Source organism: Schistocerca cancellata, chromosome 1 (assembly GCF_023864275.1).
Source record: "Schistocerca cancellata isolate TAMUIC-IGC-003103 chromosome 1, iqSchCanc2.1, whole genome shotgun sequence".
Lineage (NCBI taxonomy): Eukaryota > Metazoa > Arthropoda > Insecta > Orthoptera > Acrididae > Schistocerca > Schistocerca cancellata.
In genome coordinates, this window is record NC_064626.1 from 477969311 (window position 1) to 477991005 (window position 21695).

The 21695-nt window shown below is 43.1% G+C and overlaps 1 protein-coding gene across 1 annotated transcript in view; it reads right to left on the reverse strand.

Moving 5' to 3' along the window:
- The window catches only part of LOC126177426 (serine protease easter-like), a 155113-nt gene that overhangs the window by 32781 nt on the left and 100637 nt on the right, over positions 1 to 21695 (reverse strand). Inside the window, exons 5-7 of the mRNA XM_049924455.1 lie at positions 21407 to 21609; positions 4818 to 4916; positions 3387 to 3472 (exon numbers count right to left, since the gene is read on the reverse strand). Of these exons, the coding sequence (XP_049780412.1) occupies positions 3387 to 3472; positions 4818 to 4916; positions 21407 to 21609 (388 nt within the window). The remainder of the gene's footprint in view (positions 1 to 3386; positions 3473 to 4817; positions 4917 to 21406; positions 21610 to 21695) is intronic.

Genomic DNA, 21695 nt, shown 5'->3' on the forward strand with positions numbered 1-21695 from the left:
TCCTGAGAAATCAGTACCCAGAACAACCACCTCTGGCCGTGATAACGGCCTTGATACGCCTGGGCATTGAGTCAAACAGAGCTTGGATGGCGTCTACAGGTACAGGTGCCCATGCAGCTTCAACACGATACCACAGTTCATCAAGTGTAGTGACAGGCGTATTGTGACGAGCCAGTTGCTCGGCCATCATTGACCAGACGTTTTCAGTTGGTGAGAGATCTGGAGAATGTGCTGGCCAGGGCAGCAGTCGAACATTTTCTGTATCCAGAAAGACCCGTACAGGACCTGCAACATGCGGTCGTGCATTGTCCTGCTGAAATGTAGGGCTTCGCAGGGATCGAATGAAGGGTAGAGCCACGGGTCGTAAGACATCTGAAATGTAACGACCACTGTTCAAAGTGTAGTCAAGGCGAACAAGAGGTGACCGAGACGTGTAACCAATGGCAGCCCATACCATCACGCTGGGTGATACACCAGTATGGCGATGACGAAAACACGCTTCCAATGTGAGTTCACCGCGATGTCGCCAAACACGAATGCGACCATCATGATGCTGTAAACAGAACATGGATTCATCCGAAAAAATGACGTTTTGCCATTCGTGCACCCAGGTTCGTCGTTGAGTACACCATCGCAGGCGCTCCTGTCTGTGATGCAGCGTCAAGGGTAACCGCAGCCATTGTCTCCGAGCTGATAGTCCATGCTGCTGCAAACGTCGTGGAACAGTTCGTGCAGATGGTTGTTGCCTTGCAAACGTCTCCATTTGTTGACTCAGGGATCGAGACGTTGCTGCACGATCCGTTTCAGCCATGCGGATAATATGCCTGTCATCTCGACTGCTAGTGATACGAGGCCGTTGGGATTCAGTACGGCGTTGCGTGTTACCCTCCTGAACCCACCGATTCCATGTTCTGCTTACAGTCATTGGATCTCGACCAACGCGAGCAGCAATGTTGCGATACGATAAACCGCAATCGCGATAGGCTACAATCCGATCATTATCAAAGTCGGAAACATGATGATACGCATTTCTCCTCCTTACATGAGGCATCACAACAACGTTTCAAAAAAATGGCTCTGAGCACTATGGGACTTAACATCTTAGGTCATCAGTCCTCTGGAACTTAGAACTACTTAAACCTAACTAACCTAAGGACATCACACAACACCCAGTCATCACGAGGCAGAGAAAATCTCTGACCCCGCCGGGAATCGAACCCAGGAACCCGGGCGTGGGAAGCGAGAACGCTACCGCACGACCACGAGATGCGGGCAACAACGTTTCACCAGGCAACGTTGGGCAACTGGTGTGTGTGTATGGGATACCGGTTGGAAACTTTCCTCATGTCAGCACGTTGTAGGGTTCGTCACCGGCGCTAACCTTGGTGAATGCTCTGAAAAGCTAATCGTTTGTATATCACAGCATCTTCTTCCTGTTGGTTAAATTTTGCGTCTGTAGCACGTCACCTTCGTGGTGCAGCAATTTTAATGGCCAGTAGTGTAATATCGGCCGCCCTGGATGTATTTCTTAGGCGCTTTGTCTCATCTTACTCGGTGAATAACGAGCTGGTACGCAAGTTCAGACTCAGCTAAGTGATTTGCAGACATTCATAAAAAATCGCCCATTTTCACATGACCGAGCAAGGTGGCGTAGTTGTTAGCACACTGGACTCCCATACGAGAGGGCGACGGTTCAAAGCCTCGTCCGGACATCCTGACATAGTTTTTCCGTGATATCCCTAAATCTCTTCAGACAAATGCCACGATTATTTCTTTGACAGGGCACGGCCGACTTCCTTCCCCATCATTCCCTAAACCGATGGTACCGATAACCTCGCTGTTTGGTCCTCTCCCCCGAATCAACCAACCAACTTTCATATGAATATCACTAAACGCAGACATTTGGCTTACACATATTTCGTCACAGAGGGTAACGGGATGGTGCAGGGAGGTCATCCGGTCATCTATTAAAAACTGGCCATGCCAAATCTGTTCATACCCATACCGCTATTTTGTAAACAAACGCACAAGAAAAAGAAGCAGAAAACAAACTTTTAGAAGCCACACTGAAGAAAACACCACGTGTTGGTTACTTAAGAAGTCTTCCAGTTCGGCTATGCTACAGTTGCAGCAATTATTCCAGTGAAGCAAAATGCGTCGTCTCCTCGCACAAAAACACCTTTCGTTTCACATTATTTTGCCTGTTTGCGTCACGGACCAGTGACGCAAAACTAGACTATAGCAGAATCCACGAGCTCTCCCTTCTCTATGATTACAAAATATTAACTTGTAGATCTGGCACTAATTTTTCTAGGCGTACAGGAAAACTCACTGTGCCCTGTTTACACTCTCCCAAGAACGGTTCGTATCATAACTTGCTGCATCTTTTTCGCAATTCAGTAGCGTCAAACGATTCCGATTTTTTATGTGGTGTTCCACGGCTGCAGCCTTCATAAACAAGAAATTTTCGTCAAATAAAGAGCTGCAAAGTAAATCCACCGTCTTTTGGATATCATTTGCAAGTACTATTTTAGTGTGTGGATTTCGATCATTTCAGTGTCATAAGAGAAACATGAATTTTTGAAGTTCGTATTTCAGATGACTATTGATTTATTGAGACACCTGACTCTTCTGTCTCCATCAGACAGTTTGCTTCATTATTGAGATACTACATCCATTATGAGAAGCAGAAGAGGGGTTTAGTTGACAGTGTAATTGGATGGCAACGGCTAAACGTCTCGTTAGCTACTTTTGCAAATAAACTAAGGAGGATTCCTGTATTTTCTTCAGTGATCAATGAGTACTTGGTCTCTCCCCCCCCCCCCCCCTTATCAATCTCAATGTTATCAGCTTTTAGACTGCACTTTGGCCTTTGTTTCTGCTCAGAGTCGAGATACTGGATTGGTCTTGTGCTCTTGCAGTTGGACAGTATGATCCAGTAAGGGTGACCGCGTTTGCAGTCTCATATTTTGTTCACATTCAGTTAATGAAGTGCTAATACAGCGAATATAACCAAGTTACTCTTGTAAAAATCAGTTACTGAATAATGGCCTGAAAATATGTATAAATATCTAGGTGTAGAAAAACGGTAGGAAAATCGTTGTACCTCTTGTAGTCACGAATTCACACTGTATGATCGTCTGTAACAATTTTATAACGATAATATTACAGAGAAATGTATGCTACATATCTCTAGGTACAGAGAATATTATTCCAATGCACGCATCCACAAAAATAATAGGCTCGGCACTTTTACTGCTCAATCTAAAATAATCGATGTACACGCAAGTTTAATCCTGGAAAAACCGTTATGCTACTTGGCTACACACGAGAACCCTTCATATTTAAGCAGAGGCTTGTACAAAGTCTAATCACAATGTGCTCACCGTGCGCCGTCCGTTGTACACTCCTTTGCACTCTTCCTCCGTGACTGCGGGCACTGCGACCTTCAGCTTCACTGGGCTGAACGCACCTGCAACATATTAATGCTAGATATTACCCAATATCACAAAAATAAGTACCACAATGTCTCGAGAAAAATATTCCTTAATTTTACGAAACTGCTGAAGGTGTAATAAATGAAGAAAGATAATGATTTTTCGTTACGTCATATAAAAGTGAAGTTAACTTGGATCACAATTTTGACAGAGAGAAACAACAAAAATTAAAAACGTATTAGTGAAACAGCGTAATTTACAGCATCTTTTTGCGGACATCAGCGTTATTTACCATTCTATAGCTATTAATATCATGACCATACTTTTACCGTTCTGCCTTTCTACCTGTAAAATTACTAACTACTGTTAACTACTTTTAAAATTATTTTTATGCGTCACTCTTGTTTCTCTGTCGACATTGCCCTGTTTTTTAGTTTTTAGTGAAATATGTGGGTCAAGGCTTTTTACTACAAAATTACAGAATGATATGTCTACTTTCTTCAGTGAATTAGTGTAATTTCTATGATGCAAATAGTGAAAATGCCAGATTCAGTATCACAGCTTCATTAGTGATGCATAGCTACCAGTTTTTCACTGCTTTTCTTCTGAATGAATTCCAGATTTACATTTTTACGATTTCGTCTACTCTAGAGAAATATTATTTGAAAGAAACTGGGACGTTTTCCATTGGTCACCGAGCGTATCGTTACAAATACAAAGAAAATGCTCCACGTAAAAACTAATTAAATTGAAGTATAAGAATTATAAAACGAAAATTTGATGCAATAAGTAGTATTACAAAAGCGACAACACTGTGTACAGAAACAAAGGTAATAAAGAAAGTGAATAGTGGAACTGTGGGAGTAACATGCAATTCATATTTTACGGACAATATAATTCTTGAAACACTGAGTGGAATCCTTTGAATTCATGGTACTCCTGAGCAGAACTTTGTTTTCATCATTAAAACATTAAAACCTTACTGTCCACTGATGAAAGCCATATCATAAAATGAAAAATTAGTCTTAAATTCTCTTAAAGTGCCTGTAAAATTTAAAACTACATCACAAATTTTAACCTTAAAAAGCGCCGTGGAAAATGAAATAACTATTTATTCTGTCATTTATCAGATTTGGTTTATACCTAATCGCAATGCCTGCGTTCATTCATTGCTGCCAAAATTCATGCTGCTGATTTAAATCAGTGACTCAAGATCTTGCAAAAAATTCCTGTACGACTTGTTCAATGTTTTTTTAATGCAAATTTAGTAATTATCAGAAACCTAAAGGTAATATGAGGTTATTTGCTCGTTTATTGACAGAAGTATAATGATATATATATAATATTCACGGTTCAGACACAAGAATGGCGGGTACTCACGTGACTCGGTCTTGCCCCAGCCAGCGACTACGAGGTCACGACCGGCGTAAGAGAGCTTTCCAGTGCTGCCCCTCGGCAGGCAGATAGGTCGGATGTAGTCTGCAAAGCCACCAAAGTTAATGAACTGCTCAAGGAACCACTACACTACACCACAAGAGATGTGACACTTATTTCATAAAATATGTACCAGCTCAGACATTTCAACATCTCCCACGATACAAACAAACCTTTGGTCATTCGCACGTCGACATAGTTTTTCCACTCTCTATACCCATTACTTGTTACATCTCGGTGTTTATCTTCGACGATTGAATCCAGTTATGATTGATGAACTATGTACCGAGCAAAGCGCTTAGGGTACTGATCTAGCATCCAGAAGGAGCAGCGGTTGTTCCCCACACGGCCATTAAGGGATAAGAGGTGTGTGAGAAAAGTAGTGCGACTGACAACACTGCGAGCAATCTGCGTAGGTTGTTGATCGGTTCCTCGCAAAGAATCAGCCGGCTGATTATCTCCCACGTCCTTGCACCTGTGTGGGCCGAGCTTTAGTTCCATCACTAAGGCAGGTGACACAAGTTTTATGATTTCACCACTTCCTATACTCAAAGACGGATAAGAACCATATGAGTTATAACTGACCAATTTCTTCAAACCATAAGCTCTTGGTTGTCAAACCTAACAACAAAGATAATAAAAGAAAGGTTCTGAGAAACAGGTGCTTTTCACTTTATGTTTCTTCTAATGCTAAACACATTGCGTACTATAGTGTGTTGAGACATGGTCAGGCCTGAAAAATTGGATGGAAGCCATCCCATCAGACAATGAAATTCCAGGCGAATCTGCTATAGCGCCATTGTATGCAGGATGGATTTCCACTTACTATTTAGCTTGTAGGTGAACAACAGAGCACAATGGAGGAGCCAGTCCAGAGACCAGATGAATTCACAGCGGAACAGGACATAGAGTTGGCAGATTCTGAAATCGGTACTGTGGAATGCTTTCAGGTAGAACATTTTTGAGAAGTGTGTGTATTATTAGCGTGGAAAATCAGCGATTTACTTAAGAGCAACATAGATGCTAGCCGATAATTAGCTTGCAGAGATACAAAATCGAAAGCTGGCCCTAAAACTGTAAAGGTAAATCCAATGCGAATTTTATAGAATACCAGGGGAGCGAGGACACTTTGATATATCCCTACTACGGGATACTTTGCTGCAATTCCTGATGTGTCACAACAGCATATGTTGGAGGGCGACTCGAGACACTGGTCATTCAGACTCGTTGCTGGAAGATGCCAGGTCTGCTTCAGGGAAGAATACAGCCGTCCGTATAACAGCCACTGTTTATCATTTCATGTGCACAGTGTGGAAATCACAATTTCTTGAAACCTATAGATTGATCTTGCAACACCTGACGATGAAACACATCAACATAGCCAAGTAAACGCCTGACTGCCAACATTGTGTTTGTATCCAAGTTATGGCTGACATCAAGCAAGGTGACTAAGATTACTGTTTACACAATGGGAGTAGTATGATTTTCTTTTTAATCTTAGTTTGTAATGAAAATATAGTAATTGGTTCGGTTAAGACACTCCAGAGTAAGTAGTTCTGTAAAGAGCAGCTAGTATTAATTTAGTCATAATGAAAGATAAGTACATTTCATAGAAATGTTACTATCAACTGTAGTCACATTCCTGCAGCTGCTTCCTATTACTTTTTACCGACTGAAAATGCCAGAATTAAGTGTTTTACAACGCCAGAAAAAATTAGTACGCCATTTTAGAGCTTTCCAATTCACTCAGAATTTATTGTTGCAACTGTACATATGGAGTATACGAAATTATTACATTCAGAGATCAATAGCACAAGCGATTCGGCGGGACCAGATATAGACCCATGCGAAAACATCCATACTATTACGTGGTGTAGGCTTCACGGGTGGCAATGTACAACTGACTCTGGCATCCAGTCAATCTTATAGATGGCACAATTGTCCTTGGATACGTTGTGCCAAGCCTCCTCGACCTGTTCACGTAGTTCTGTAAGGTTTGTTGGTCGACGAGCCGCAAGAGTCACTTCTCGTCCCATCAATTCCCATCCGTGCTCGACTGGAAACAAATCCGGAGATCATGCTGGTCAGGGAAGTTGCTACACGTTGAGTTTCACGAGTAATATGCAGCGGAGCATTGTCGTGTTGTAACAGCTCACGACCTATCTGTTGCAACAACAATGAAAGGACAGGTCTATCAACATTCTGCACGAACTGGGTGTTTCTTAGCGTTCCCTCTGTGACGCATATATATATATATATATATATATATATATATATATATATATATATATGAAACACATAAACATAGCCTCGGTGCCTACAGTGTCACGTCTGTGTCACACAAATTTTTATTTTTAAAGGGGATTACTTAAGACTATTTCCATGAGTTCGCCCCTCAAATTTCTCCTTCATACCACAAAATTGTCGTCTGATGTAGTACAAACTGAAAAAATAAATTTCTTTTAAAGCACAGTTCCGCATATAATTTATATTCAAAACCTTACACCTGTGTCAGAGAACAAATCCTACATCGAGAATACTTTACACAAGTTTAAGGGAAGAAATGCTTCCGATAATAATTACAGTATTTAAAGAACATCAAAATATGAACAAGCTGAAATGAACAAGCAGTACATTAGACTATGTTAATCAATTTAACTGTAAAAGGCTAAGGAGCATATTATTAGCAAAATGAGAAGTATGCAAAAATGAAATGCCAAAAGGAGCTCTTCTCAATTGGGAGAAAATCAAAACAATCAGAATGGCTGAAGGAGAGCACAATAACATGAGCCATAAACGAATAAGAGCTAAGCAACTAAGAGAATAGGCAAAAATGAGAGGCCAACAAAATGAGAGCTGGCCGAACTCCGTCGGCACTTATACTATACGGTTGCGCTCGTGGCGGCACCTCGCGGCCCGTACGCAACACGCGCGCCTGCGATCGCAATGCACTCTTTTTAGCGCTCGCGGCCGGCGTCTAGCGGCCCGTACGCAAGTTGTGCGATTGCTGTCGCAGGTCGATCCTTAATCTATGATGTTACACATCCACAAACATCAAAGGTGAACGAGAGTAGTAACGTATCGCAACCCAGATCATAAGGCCTGGAATGGGGCCAGTGTGTCCTGGACGAAGGCACTTTACTAGACAGCGCTCACCAGGTCTATGTCGTAAGCGCGAAGGACCATTACTTGCGAACAGGCAGAATCTGCTTTCCTCCCTGAAGTTCATGGCGGGCCATTCCAACCACCAAGTGATCCTCTGGCGGCACCAGTCGAGCCGTGCACATTTATGCCACGGCGTGAGTGGGAGGCGGGAGAGAGATGTGTGTGACCGGAGTCCCAGTGCTAATAACCAGTTCGAAACAGTTTGTGTTGACACGTCTGGGCTCACAAACTCTCTTAGCTGTGCAGTGGTAGCTGTAAGATCTGCACTGCTGTTCTTGCAAAATGACTATCCTGACGGGCGTCTGCGATGCGTGACGTCCAGAACGTCTTCTACGGGAGTGAGATACCAACAACGTTGTACAACTGACTCAGCACGACCAACTTTTGTGGCAATTCTCCGAAAGGACCATCGCGCCACTCGAAAGGCCACAATTCGACCCTTTTCAAACTCGTTCAGTTGGCTATACGAAGCACAAGTGCGTCTCCGTGACATAGTTGCCTGCTTGCTTCCACCACAGGGGGTCTTCTGGCTGTGAGCATTCCCTATTAAAGGGTACACACAGATGGCGCTCTGGTAGCTATGCCACTACGCAGTCTGTTTGCGGACGACGTGAAACCATTACCAATACATCTACTAACCCCAGGTGGCGTCCGCAGCTCGTGGTTGTGCGGTAGCGTTCTCGCTTCCCGCGCCCGGGTTCCCGGGTTCGATTCCCGGCGGGGTCAGGGATTTTCTCTGCCTCGTGATGACTGGGTGTTGTATGCTGTCCTTAGGCTAGTTAGGTTTAAGTAGTTCTAAGTTCTAGGGGACTGATGACTAAAGATGTTAAGTCCCATAGTGCTCAGAGCCATCTGAACCATTTGAACCCAGGTGGCATACGCCATCATCAGATCAAAAACGATGTTATCTTTCCAGGTGAATAATTTTTTTTCCGCCAGTGTACTCACTATTACTAACTGTAAATTAGATTGTAAATAGGGATAATTTAGTACAGCCATCGCTATACAAATAGATTCAGTGTAGTACATAGACTCGAACATATGTCAGTACATGAATCCCGTTTCCACTATCGTTTCCTTTTTGGAGATCATTCGCAAAATTTCTACCCCATATTGACAGTCAGAAGCATGTTTCACTCACATTGTGATAGAAATTTTGTGAGCGTGCCTTCCAGGTACTAATATCACCAGAACTGTAATGCGAAAGGCCTATACAACTTGTTTTCCGTTAGTTTTAATAAACAGCTCTTTGGAATAACTGAGGTATGTCTGTCATTGTGGGAGGTCAAAACTCTTCAGTTCAAACATCTAACATCTCTGAGAAGTTGATATCTTACGCAGTATTTTAATTAATTAAAAGCATATACATGAAAACATTTACGTTTCATACATGTTGCCACCACAAAATGGATTTCAGCTTCAGTCCTCACACAGAAACCTATCGCTCGGTATCGATAACGACGGTATGACACGTAATTTTTTATTTTGATAATATTACGCTAGGTAGTGTTCCAGCCTATGAATCATGAGAACTTTGCTTCGTAGAATGTAACAGATTTGTATCGTTTCCAGAACCTAACACCATAAATAGATTGCTTCAACAAAATTTCTCATCTCTTTGATTTCTCCACCGCACTGGGTGGAAATAGTCAATGTGCCTCAACTGCAAACGACGGTGTTACCGATTTATTCAGAGTACTCAGATCACACAGTTTAATTTGCACTCGTGCAACGGTACTGGTGCCAATCTGAACAGAAATGAACGGTCAGGGATAGGACAAAAATATGCAGATGCCACGAGATATGCGTGCTTGAACATAACTGCAGACGCTAGAAAAACCTCGGTGGCGCTGTTGTATCTGACCGCGGACGGCACATGTGCAATGTTCTCAATAAGTTGTAAGCGTCAGCCGTCGTCAGAACCGTGTTCTGTGCAGATGTGAGTGCATTATATCGGAGATAACTGAATTCGAACGTGGGCAAATTGTTGTTGCTCGTATGGTGGACGCTTCCGTAACCAAGGGAGCCGAAGTATTTGGTGTTCCAAAAGGCACCACAGACAGGGACAGTATACATCACCCGCTGAATCACGACACGGACATGTTGAGTGATCGTGAAAAATGGTCATCCAGGAGGTTTGTGACGAAAAGCAAGAGGTCGACAGCTGCAGAAGTTACTGCAAAACTGAATATCGCACTTGTGAACGATGTCAGCGCCAAAACACCGCGAAGTGGGCTCCAGAAGCAGGGAACTGTAGGGTGAGATGGGATTTCAAAGCCACTTATCAGTGATGCAAACGTCCATAAAGGAAAAAGCGGTGCCGAAACCATAAAACCTGGACTGTAGAGCAAGTGATTTCGTCGGATAAGTCTTGCTACATACTGTTTCCAGCTTACGACCCAAGAGTGAAACATGGCAGGGGTCAATGATGATTTGGGGAGCCACATCACGGTATTCCACGGGCGCCATGATTACTCTGCAAGGCTGGATTACTGCCAAGAACTGTGTACCATTCTGGCTGAACAGTTGCGTCCCATAAGAATATTTGTTCCTGAATGGTGATTCCGTGTTACACGGCGACTGGGCCTCTGCTCACACAGCTCGCGTCCTCCAGGATTGGTTTTTTGAGCACGAGGCTGAATTTTCGCTATATCCCCTGCCCATCACAGTCACCAGATCTCACTAATATTGAGTCCTTGTGATCTACTTTGGAGATTAGTCTTCCTCCGTTAGCGTTATCTGAACTTGCCACTATTCTGTTGAAAGAATGATTCAAGATTCGCGTGAAAACCATGCAGGATCTGTATTTACCCATTCCAAGACGAGTGGAAACTATTTTGAATGCTAGCTGGTTTCTTAAACTGTATTAGACATGGTAGAGTGTCGTGTTTATTTTTGCCCAACCCCTGTATCATTTATTGATTGCTTGGTGTTGAGTATTCTGAATGTATGACAGCCATGAACAATTTTAGTCGCTGCAACACCATGTGAGTACATTCTCGGGTCATCAGGTTTCGGCGACACCACAGCCATTACGACAGCGGGTTAGGCTGTTTCCCGCCGACGGAAACCTTTATCGCTGCGCGTGGACCACACATCCCGGTGCATTGCGAAAGCTCTGTCCACGCGTGACGCCTGACTTGGAAAAGCTGTTCGTGTAGTCTTAACCGTCATGATAGCTAACCTTCATTGATTGATGTCAACTATTGCCTAATGATGGAGTTTGGGAGAACATAACATCAGTCATGAATTTAAATACCTTTGCAGGAAGGCATTGTAGCTAAAGAAGATTCTATATTTTTCTATTAAGCTGTATTTTTATTCTTGTTCTTCTCTTACCACTTCCACTCACGTTTATCCAGGTTAAAATAACTCAGTTGCAGAATTCTCTAAGAATGCCTCTTTGAGAAATTATTTTTTTCTCCATTCGTGCTTGTTTTCTTCGTATGCTGAGGTGTAGAAATCTCAGGATAACACATACAGGTGAAAGCAAATGAAGCTCCAGTTTTCATGATTTTGCCCATTTTTCGAGACTTCGCGAAACGCTATATATGGCAAATATACACTAATCCTGCTAGTACTTTCATACTGGTAAGATAGGAAGATCTAAAATTTTTTGCCTGCTTTCTTAGTATTGATCTATTTTATTGTTTTATGGTTCCATAAAAAGCTTTTTTTTTTTGCATTGTCGTACACCTATCCTCTTTTTGGTCCCAGTGAAGGCAGATTTACTACGTTTTTCAGTATTATACTACTGGCCATTAAAATTGCTACACCACGAAGATGACGTGCTACAGACGCGAAATTGAACTGACAGGATAAAGATGCTGTGATATGCAAATGATTAGCTTTTCAGAGCATTCACACAAGGTTGGCGCCGGTGGCGAACCCTACAACGTACTGACATGAGGAAAGTTTCCAACCGATTTCTCATACACAAACACCAGTTGACCGGCGTTGCCTGGTGAAACGTTGTTGTGATGCCTCGTGTAAGGAGGAGAAATGCGTACCATCATGTTTACGACTTTGATAAAGATCGGATTGTAGCATATTGCGATTGCGGTTTATCGTATCGCAACATTGCTGCTCGCGTTGGTCGAGGTCCAATGACTGTAAGCAGAATATGGAATCGGTGGGTTCAGGACGGTAATACGCAACGCCGTACTAGAATCCCAACGGCCTCGTATCACTAGCAGTCGAGATGACAGGCATCTTATCCGCATGGCTGTAACGGATCGTGCAGCTACGTCTCGATCCCTGAGTCAACAGATGGGGACGTTGGCAAGACAACAACCATCTGCACGAACAGTTCGACGATGTTTTCAGCAGCATGGACTATCATCTCGGAGACAATGGCTGCGGTTACCCTTGATGCTGCATCACAGACAGGAGCCCCTGCGATGGTGTACTCAACGACGAACCTGGGTGCACGAATGGCAAAACGTCATTTTTTCGGATGAATCCATGTTCTGTTTACAGCATCATGATGGTCGCATCCGTGTTTGGCGACATCGCGGTGAACGCACATTGGAAGCGTGTATTCGTCATCGCCATATTGGCGTATCACCCGGCGTGATGGAATGGGGTCACCTCTTGTTCGCATTGACGGTACTTTGAACAGTGGACTTTACATTTCAGATGCGTTACGACCCGTGGCTCTACCCTTCATTCGATCCCTGCGAAACCCTACATTTCAGCAGGATAATGCACGACCGCATGTTGCAGGCCCTGTACGGGCCTTTCTGGATACAGAAAATGTTCGACTGCTGCCCTGGCCAGCGCATTCTCCAGATCTCTCACCAACTGAAAACGTCTGGTCAATGGCGGCCGAGCAACTGCCTCGTCACAAAATGGTTCAAATAGCTCTGAGCACTATGGGACTTAACTGCTGAGGTCATCAGTCCCCTAGAACTTAGAACTACTTAAACCTAACTAACCTAACGACATCACACACATCCATGTCCGAGGCAGGATTCGAACCTGCGACCGTAGTGGTCACGCGGTTCCAGACTGTAGCGCCTAGAACCGCTCGGCCACTCTGGCCGGCTGGATCGTCACAATACGCCAGTCACTACTCTTGATGGACTGTGGTATCATGTTGAAGCTGCATGGGCAGCTGTACCTGTACATGCCATCCAAGCTCTGTTTGATTCAATGCCCAGGCGTATCAAGGCCGGTATTACGGCCAGAGGCGTGCGGTTCTGGCGCTGCAGTCTGGAACCGCGAGACCGCTACGGTCGCAGGTTCGAATCCTGCCTCGGGCATGGATGTGTGTGATGTCCTTAGGTTAGTTAGGTTTAACTAGTTCTAAGTTCTAGGGGACTAATGACCTCAGAAGTTGAGTCCCATAGTGCTCAGAGCCATTTGAACCATTTAAACGGCTAGACGTGGTTGTTCTGGGTATTGATTTCTCAGGATCTATGTACCCAAGTTGCGTGAAAATGTAATCACATGTCAGTTCTAGTATAATATATTTGTCGAATGAATACCCGTTTATCATCTGCATATCTTCTTGGTGTAGCCATTTTAATGGCCAGTAGTGTACGTCTAATTCCTTAATTTGTGGCTATTTCAGGGGTTGCCAGTTGATCGGCACGATCTTAGATTTATGATATTAAGGATGAGGTCATTAGTCATATGTAACGTAAGTAGAGGAGGGGGTAATCCTTTCTGTACATGGCACCTGGGTTAATGCTCAGTGTGGTGGAGATGAGTGTGCACTTCCGTATGAGGTTTTCCCGATCGATGCGGCACTTAGTGAGAACCTATACATTATGTATGATATTTCAGCGTGTTTGTAAACAAGGGGAACTTCATGAAGCAGCAAAGAAAAAAAATATGCTCTAGAAAACCGTCTGCCTAAGGTAGTCGAAGAGCAATTCATATTAAGAGATCGTACTTTCATACAGAGGAGATGGCAAAAACACAGAGAAAACGGAAAGCAATGTTCGATAGTTACCTGCGACACCTTTGATCAAAGAACGTATCCCAGCAGGATATCACTCCAAGAGGTTAAAAGCTAATAAACACAAACCACGGAACAATCTCAGTCATATTTACGGGCGTCAGGAACTTCCCGAAGATGATAAGCGATAATGAGAACAGGTTCAAAATGGTTCAAATGGCTCTGAGCACTACGGGACTTAACATCTATGGTCATCAGTCCACTAGAACTTAGAACTACTTAAACCTAACTAACCTAAGAACATCACACAATACCCAGTCATCACGAGGCAGAGAAAATCCCTGACCCCGCCGGGAATCGAACCCGGGAACCCGGGCGTGGGAAGCGAGAACGCTACCGCACGACCACGAGCTGCGGACGGAGAACAGGTCAGAAGAAGGAATGGAAGCAGCTGGTTTAATAATCATACACACGAATAAAAATAATTCCTGTACTGCGATTTATACCCGTCCGGCACGTTTTCTCTAGTATTGTAGCAGTTAATTGCAAATCAGTTTTTCATCGTGCAGATAACTGCTCTTAGTGTTTATTGTATGGTCCAGAGTACACAGAAGAATCCGGTTTGTTTATTGCGACAAAATAAGTTTTCTAGTGAAATTTTTAGATGTGTCTTCCATACAGCTGTTCCGCATTGGCTTAGCGCAACGTTCAGTTTAACGACATTTCCTGTGGTACACGGCATAATGTTGAACATTTGTTCTTCGTGTCCTCATCCGATTTGTTACGCCTCGCGTGTCGTGGTGGCCCGCGTCACGCGTTCTGTCCGTCTGCTACCGCTGCTCAGCGCGCTGCCCAGTTGTTGCTTATGTGCTGTCTTTTCTAGGTATATTGCTGCACCTTTTAGCGTAAATCGTTAAACAGTCGCACTAGACTGATTTGGACCGCTCTATAATACGAACACGAAAAATTTTATTTAAAAATTTATCAGTAGTTTGAACCGGTTAGGAATGGTTATGTCTTACAATTAGTGTGTAAAAATGACTGCTATATTAAATTCCGTCACGGCTGTAATAAGTGAGCCGGCCGGAGTGGCCGAGCGGCTCTACGCGCTACAGTCTGGAACTGCGCGACCGCTACGGTTGCGGGTTCGAATCCTGCCTCGGGCATGGATGCGTGTGATGTCCTTAGGTTAGTTAGGTTTAAGTAGTTCTAAGTTCTAGGAATGAGGAGGTTCTACGCAGAATCGGAGAGGAAAGGAATATGTGGAAAACACTGATAAGGAGACGGGACAGGATGATAGGACATCTGCTAAGACATGAGGGAATGACTTCCATGGTACTAGAGGGAGCGGTAGAGGGCAAAAACTGTAGAGGAAGACAGAGATTGGAATAAGTCAAGCAAATAATTGAGGACGTAGGTTACAAGTGCTATTCTGAGATGAAGAGGTTAGCACAGGAAAGGAATTCGTGTCGGGCCGCATCAAACCAGTCAGTAGACAAAAAAAAAAGTTCTAGGGGACTGATGACCTCAGCAGTTAAGTCCCATAGTGCTCAGAGCCATTTGAACCATTTTTTTGTAATAAGTGAAGTCTCTGCAGTTACGTGCTTATTCGAGCAGTATATTAATGTTGGCAATATGAAAGATTGCTAATGGATTGCAATCAACCTGTAGGCCCTAATTATAATAATTTTTTTGTTGCGTCAGTTTTCTGACTGGTTTGATGCGGCCAGACACCAGTTCCTCTTATGTGCCAGCCTCTTAGTCTCAGAGTAGCACTTGCACCTTACGTCTTCAATTATTTGTTCGGTGTATGCCTACATCCGCCTACACCTAAGGTTTTCACACTTTGCATCTCCCTCTAACACCATGGACGTTACTTCGTGCTGTCGTAATACATGCCCAGTCATATTGTCCCTTCTTCTTCGCCGTTTTTGCGGAAACTTCTTCATCCCTTATCTTATCGGTACACTTCAATTTCCATAGCACCACACATCAAACGCTACAATTAATTGTCTTCTTTACCGGCTGTTTCGCTGTCCATAGTAAACTAACGTACAATTCAGTGCTCCAGATATACACTTTCAAAAATTTCTTCCTTTTATTAAAGCCTATATTTGATATTAGTAGACTTATAGTGGCCCCATTTTCCTCCGATAGTATGCCTTCAATGTCTTCCTTGCTTCGTCCATCAAGGGTTATTTTGCCTCCCAAAGTAGCAGAACTTCGTGGTCGCCAGTTTTGACTGAGTTTATACAGTCACATTTCTGCTACTCCACATTACTATCGTCTTTTTTTTCGTTTTACTATCTACCCATATTCTGTGGTCGTTAGACTGTTAATCCTGTTCAACAGGTCCTATAATTCTTCTTCAGTTTCACTGAGGATATTAATATCATCGGTGAACCTTGTCCTTGATATACTTTCATCTTTAATTTTAATCCCACTCTTGAACCTTTGTTTTATATCCGTCGTTACTTCTTCTGTCTATGAATTGAACAATAAAGACGAATGACTGCATCCTTTTCTTAAATCATATTTAATCCCAACACTTCGTCCTTGATCTTGCATTCTTATTATTCCCTCTTGGTTCTTATATATATTGCATATTACCCGTAATACTCTGTAGTTTACTGATACTTTTCTGAGAATTTCGAATATCTTGCACCATTTTACACTGACAACCGCTTTTTCTATATCGACAAAAATTATGAAGGAAGTCTTCCTTCAGAACTACCTCTCTTGTGTCTTTAGTTTTCGTAAAGCGAAACTGATCGTCAGCTCAATTTTCTATTCCGTTCTTCAGTATATTCTTGTTAGCAACGTGGATGCATCAGCTATCATGGGATAGTTCGTCGTACAATGATTTACTAATGACACACATGTATGAATATCAGCTTTTGAGAATACTTTAATTCCAAGCTTTTCCCTGTACTTTTATGGTTTTTGTTCAGTAATTAAATCTGCTGTTCAATACTCCTTTCGTATTCATATTTAGAAACCTGATGATGTCCCTTGGGAATGGGTGTGTGTGTGTGTGTGTGTGTGTGTGTGTGTGTGTGTGTGTGTGTGTGTTGCCCTTAGCGTTAGTTTAAGTTGTATTAAATAGTGTGTAAGCTCAGGGACCTATGACCTTAGCAGTTTGTCCCATAAGACTTTACCACAAATTTCCAAAACCTGAAGATGTCCTGTTGACCGAAACACGTAATAAATAAAATTGTTTAATTCAGTTGCAGAAGATGTTTCAATTACATATCTGTAAGAAAAAAATGTCTGTCGCTATGAATTGCGTACGTTTTCCGTCGGCATTGGGCACCGAATGAAACCCATTGTGAACATTTTGTTAGGGCGATATGCATCTACAAATTTCAAAAACGAAGCTGCAGATATCAGCCGGGGCACAAGAGAAACTCTTATGAGAGACATTCGGGGTATTTTTTTAATGAAGTAATGGAGATTTACTGTATTCGTCGACCAGTTCGGTTATTACAAACACTGAGAGCCTGTGTATTAATGCCCACAGAAGCGGAATGCGCCAACAAGAGAAAATATGTAGGAAGGTCATTCCGAAAGTAATGCGCTCTTCCTTTCATGTGTTGACTTTTGGCGTGCGAGCCAGATAATGTTGATGTAGTACTAATTTATGTATTTTCAAGCTGATTTCATTGTTGTGTAGCTCTCTTAATATATGTCTATTTACAATGACTTGAAAAAAGTCACTGAATAGTGATATGCACATTTACATTATAGCGTACACAAAGTACAAAAATGCATTGCATTGTCGGAGCTGTCATTTGTTCTCATGTGATTCATATGAAAAGAAGTAACAGTTTCAGAGACTTTACTGGTATTATAGAAATATGATTTTATGTGTACAGACCTGCCAGTTAGTAGGAGACCCAGATTAGATTCCCCTCTTCAGTACAAATTTTCACTCACCGCTTCAGTCTGTACACATAAAATCATATCTGTATGAGATCATTAATGTATCTGAAACTGTGACATTTCATTTATATAAGCACCTGCTCCTGGGTTTCTGGCTGGATCCCCCAATTAAGTTCGATGCTACTCCAGAATATGAAGAACCTCGGCAGTTCTGTTCATATGTAAAGGGGGAATTTAAAGTAGAATGGGGTAGGAATGCGATTTTTTATCGAGGAGGGAGATCAGTGAAGTTGTGTGAACAGCTGTTCCAAAGTGGCTTAGTGACTAACGCACCTGCCCGGATTCGATTCCCAGCCTTGGTACAAATTTTCGCTCGCCACTTCAGTCTATACACATAAAATCTTACCGACCTGATTATGACCATACTACCGGAATTAACTAGCGGAATGGTAGCTGGAGCTAAACACATGGGAAATTCCATTTCGGAAATCGCTAGGGAATCAACAATATGAGATCCACAATGTCAAGAGTGTGCCGAGACTACCAAATTTTAAACATTACTTCTCACTATGGGCAATGCAGTCGTCGGTGGCCTTCACTTTGCGACCGAGAGCAGCGGCGTTTTAGTAGGGTTGTCAGAGCTAGCATACAAGCGACACCGTGTGAAATAACCCCAGACATTAAAGTGGGACGTACAACGAAGGAATCCTAAGAACAGTGCACCGAAATATGGCGTCAGTGGGCTATAATAGCAGCACGACATTGGCTGCAACGGCTGTCCTGGGCTTGTGACCATATCGGCTGGACCTTAGACGACTGGAAAACTCTGGCCTGTTCAGATGAGTCCATATTTTAATTATTGATGATAAGTTTCGAATGTGACTCAGACCCCACGAATCCATGGACTCAAGTTGTCAACAAGTCACTGCAACCTGGTGGTGGCACCGTAATGCGTGGGCTGTGTTTACATGGAATTGACTGGGTCCCCTGGCCCAAATGGATCTTTGACTGAAAATGGTTATGTTCAGCTACTTGCAGCATGTTCCCAAATAATGATGGAATTTTTATGGACGACAATGTACCACATGTGCCATGTCACCAGACCACAGTTGACTGCGATTGGTTCGGGCATAGGACTACAGTGCCCACATTTATGCAGAATAAATACTGTCGAAAAATCTGTAAGACCGTGGCTAGCCTCCAGCTGATACGGGGTTTCTACGAGAGCGGCTTTCAGGCTCTTGTTGATCGATGGCAAAAGTGACTAACGAATGGAGGCAGTTGTGTGGAAGATTACACTATTTGCTGACATTGTAGTGTGTTTGTTCAGAAGTACGATGTAATGTTCCTTTATATATGCTAGCATATCCGAAGAAACAGGTACTGTGGCGACTACAGCCGTTATAAAATACATGGAATGTATTGGCAGTTGCGATTATGGACAATTATCAACTGTATATGGAATGATGACAATGAAAGTTTGTGCATGACAGGGACTTGAGCCCGAATTTCTCGTTTAGCGCGAGCGGATGTCTTATCATGAGGCTATCCGAGCACACGTCACGACCAGACCGAAACTTCCATACGTCGTCCACCATGTATCCATAACTTGCACTCGTACATCCATTATGTATATTCCCATACAGGGGAGACATTTTACTTGAAAGTCGCTTGCCTGGTGTCGAAAGATAGTACGATATTGCAGCGCCTGTGTTGTTCAGAAGTTTTGGGTTGTGAAGCGTGCTCGAATAGTCTAATGAAGGACAATCGATGGTGATAAGTGGCAGTTCTGGGTTCGAGTCCCGGTCTGGCACAAGTTTTCATTGCTGTCATTCCATCATGTAGTTGATGGTTTCCGGTTGTCCATACACGCAAGTTTGAATATATTTCATATATTATTTAACTGTATTTGTTTCCAAGAAAATAAAAGAGGCATAGGTTTGGGAATGATCTTCATAGATGACTCAACTGGCTGATTATGATTACTCGTAGGATCACATTTGAGGAAGTGCAGAAAATGGTCAATAGAGTGCAGTGCAATAAAGCGGCTGGGGTGGATGAAATTAAGTCGGAACTCATCAAATACAGAGGATTTCGGGTCTTAAATGGCTACACAGGATAATTGGAATGGCGTGGGAGTCGGGACAGGTTCCATCAGACTGGACGAAAGCAGTAATCACACCAATCTTTAAACATGGAAACAGAAAAGATTGTAACAACTACAGAGGTATCTCTTTAATCAGCGTTGTGGGTAAAATCTTCTCAGGTATTGTTGAAAGGAAAGTGCGAGTATTAGTTGAGGACAATTTGGATGAAAATCAGTGTGGGTTTAGGCCTCATAGAGGTTGTCAGGACCAGATCTTTAACTTACGGCAAATAATGGTGAAGCGTTACGAGTCCAACAGGGGATTGATCAACATATAGATCTACATATCAACATAAAGATCTAAAAAAGGCATACGACTGGGTTCCTAGGAGGAAGTTATTGTCTGTTCTACGAGATAATGGAATAGGAGGCAAACTTTTGCAAGCAATTAAAAGTCTTCACATAGATAGTTAGACAGCAGTTAGAGTTGACAGTAAATTAAGTACATGGTTCAGAGTAGTTTCAGGGGTAAGACAAGGCTGCAACCTGTCTCCACCGTTGTTCATATTATTTATGGAACATATGTTGAAAACAATAGACTGGCTGGGTGAGATTAAGATATATGAACACAAAATAAGCAGTCTCGCACATGCGGACGACTTAGTTGTGATGGCAGATTCGATTGAAAGTTTGCAAAGTAATATTTGAGAACTAGATCAGAAATGTAAGGACTATGGTATGAAGACTAGCATCTCCAAAACGAAAGTAATGTCATTGTGAAAGAGATATAAACGATTTGAGTGCCAAATAGGAGGAACAAAGAATAGGTGGACGGTGTCAAGTACTTACGATGCATATTCTCACAGGATGGCAACATAGTGAAAGAACTGGAAGCGAGGTGTAGCAAAGCTAATGCAGTGAGCGCTCAGCTACGATCTACTCTCTTCTGCAAGAAGGAAGTCAGTACCAAGACTAAGTTACCTGTGCACCGTTCAATCTTTCGACCAACTTTGTTGTATGGGAGCGAAAGCTGGGTAGATTCAGGTTACCTTATCAACAAGGTTGAGGTTATGGATATGAAAGTAGCTAGGATGATTGCAGGTACTAGTAGATGGGAACAATGGCAGGAGGGTGTTCACAATGAGGAAATCAAAGAAACACTGGGAATGAGTTCTATAGATGTAGCAGTCAGGGCGAACAGGCATAGATGGTGGGGTCATGTTACACGCATGGGAGAAGCAAGGTTACCCAAGAGACTCATGGGTTCAGCAGTAGAGGGTAGGAGGAGTCGGGGTAGATCAAGGAGAAGGTACCTGGATTCGATTAAGAATGATTTTGAAGTAATAGACTTAACATCAGAAGAGGCACCAATGTTACCACTGAATAGGCGATCATGGAGGAATTTTATAAGGGGGGCTATGCTCCAGACTGAACGCTGAAAGGCATTATCAGTCATAAATGATGATGATGATGATGTAGAGGAAGTGTGTTTATTACGTGTGGTAGGCGCGTCGCGGTCGAGGCGCAACAGCGCGATGTCGTTGAACTGGTTGGCGCTGAAGGGCTCGTAGTCGGGGTGCGGCAGCGACTGCTCGACGCCGAAGTCCTGCGGCGGGTCGGCGCACGTCTCGCCGCCCGTGTACTCCTCCACGCAGTCGCGATCCAGGTCCGTGTTGTACTCGCCCAGCCGCACGCTCACCCTGCGCACACCAAGCGAGCTGCACTGCTGCTTCCTGCCCCCTGGCGTCACGCACTGCCAATGTGCGTCCAGTGCAGAAACAAAGAA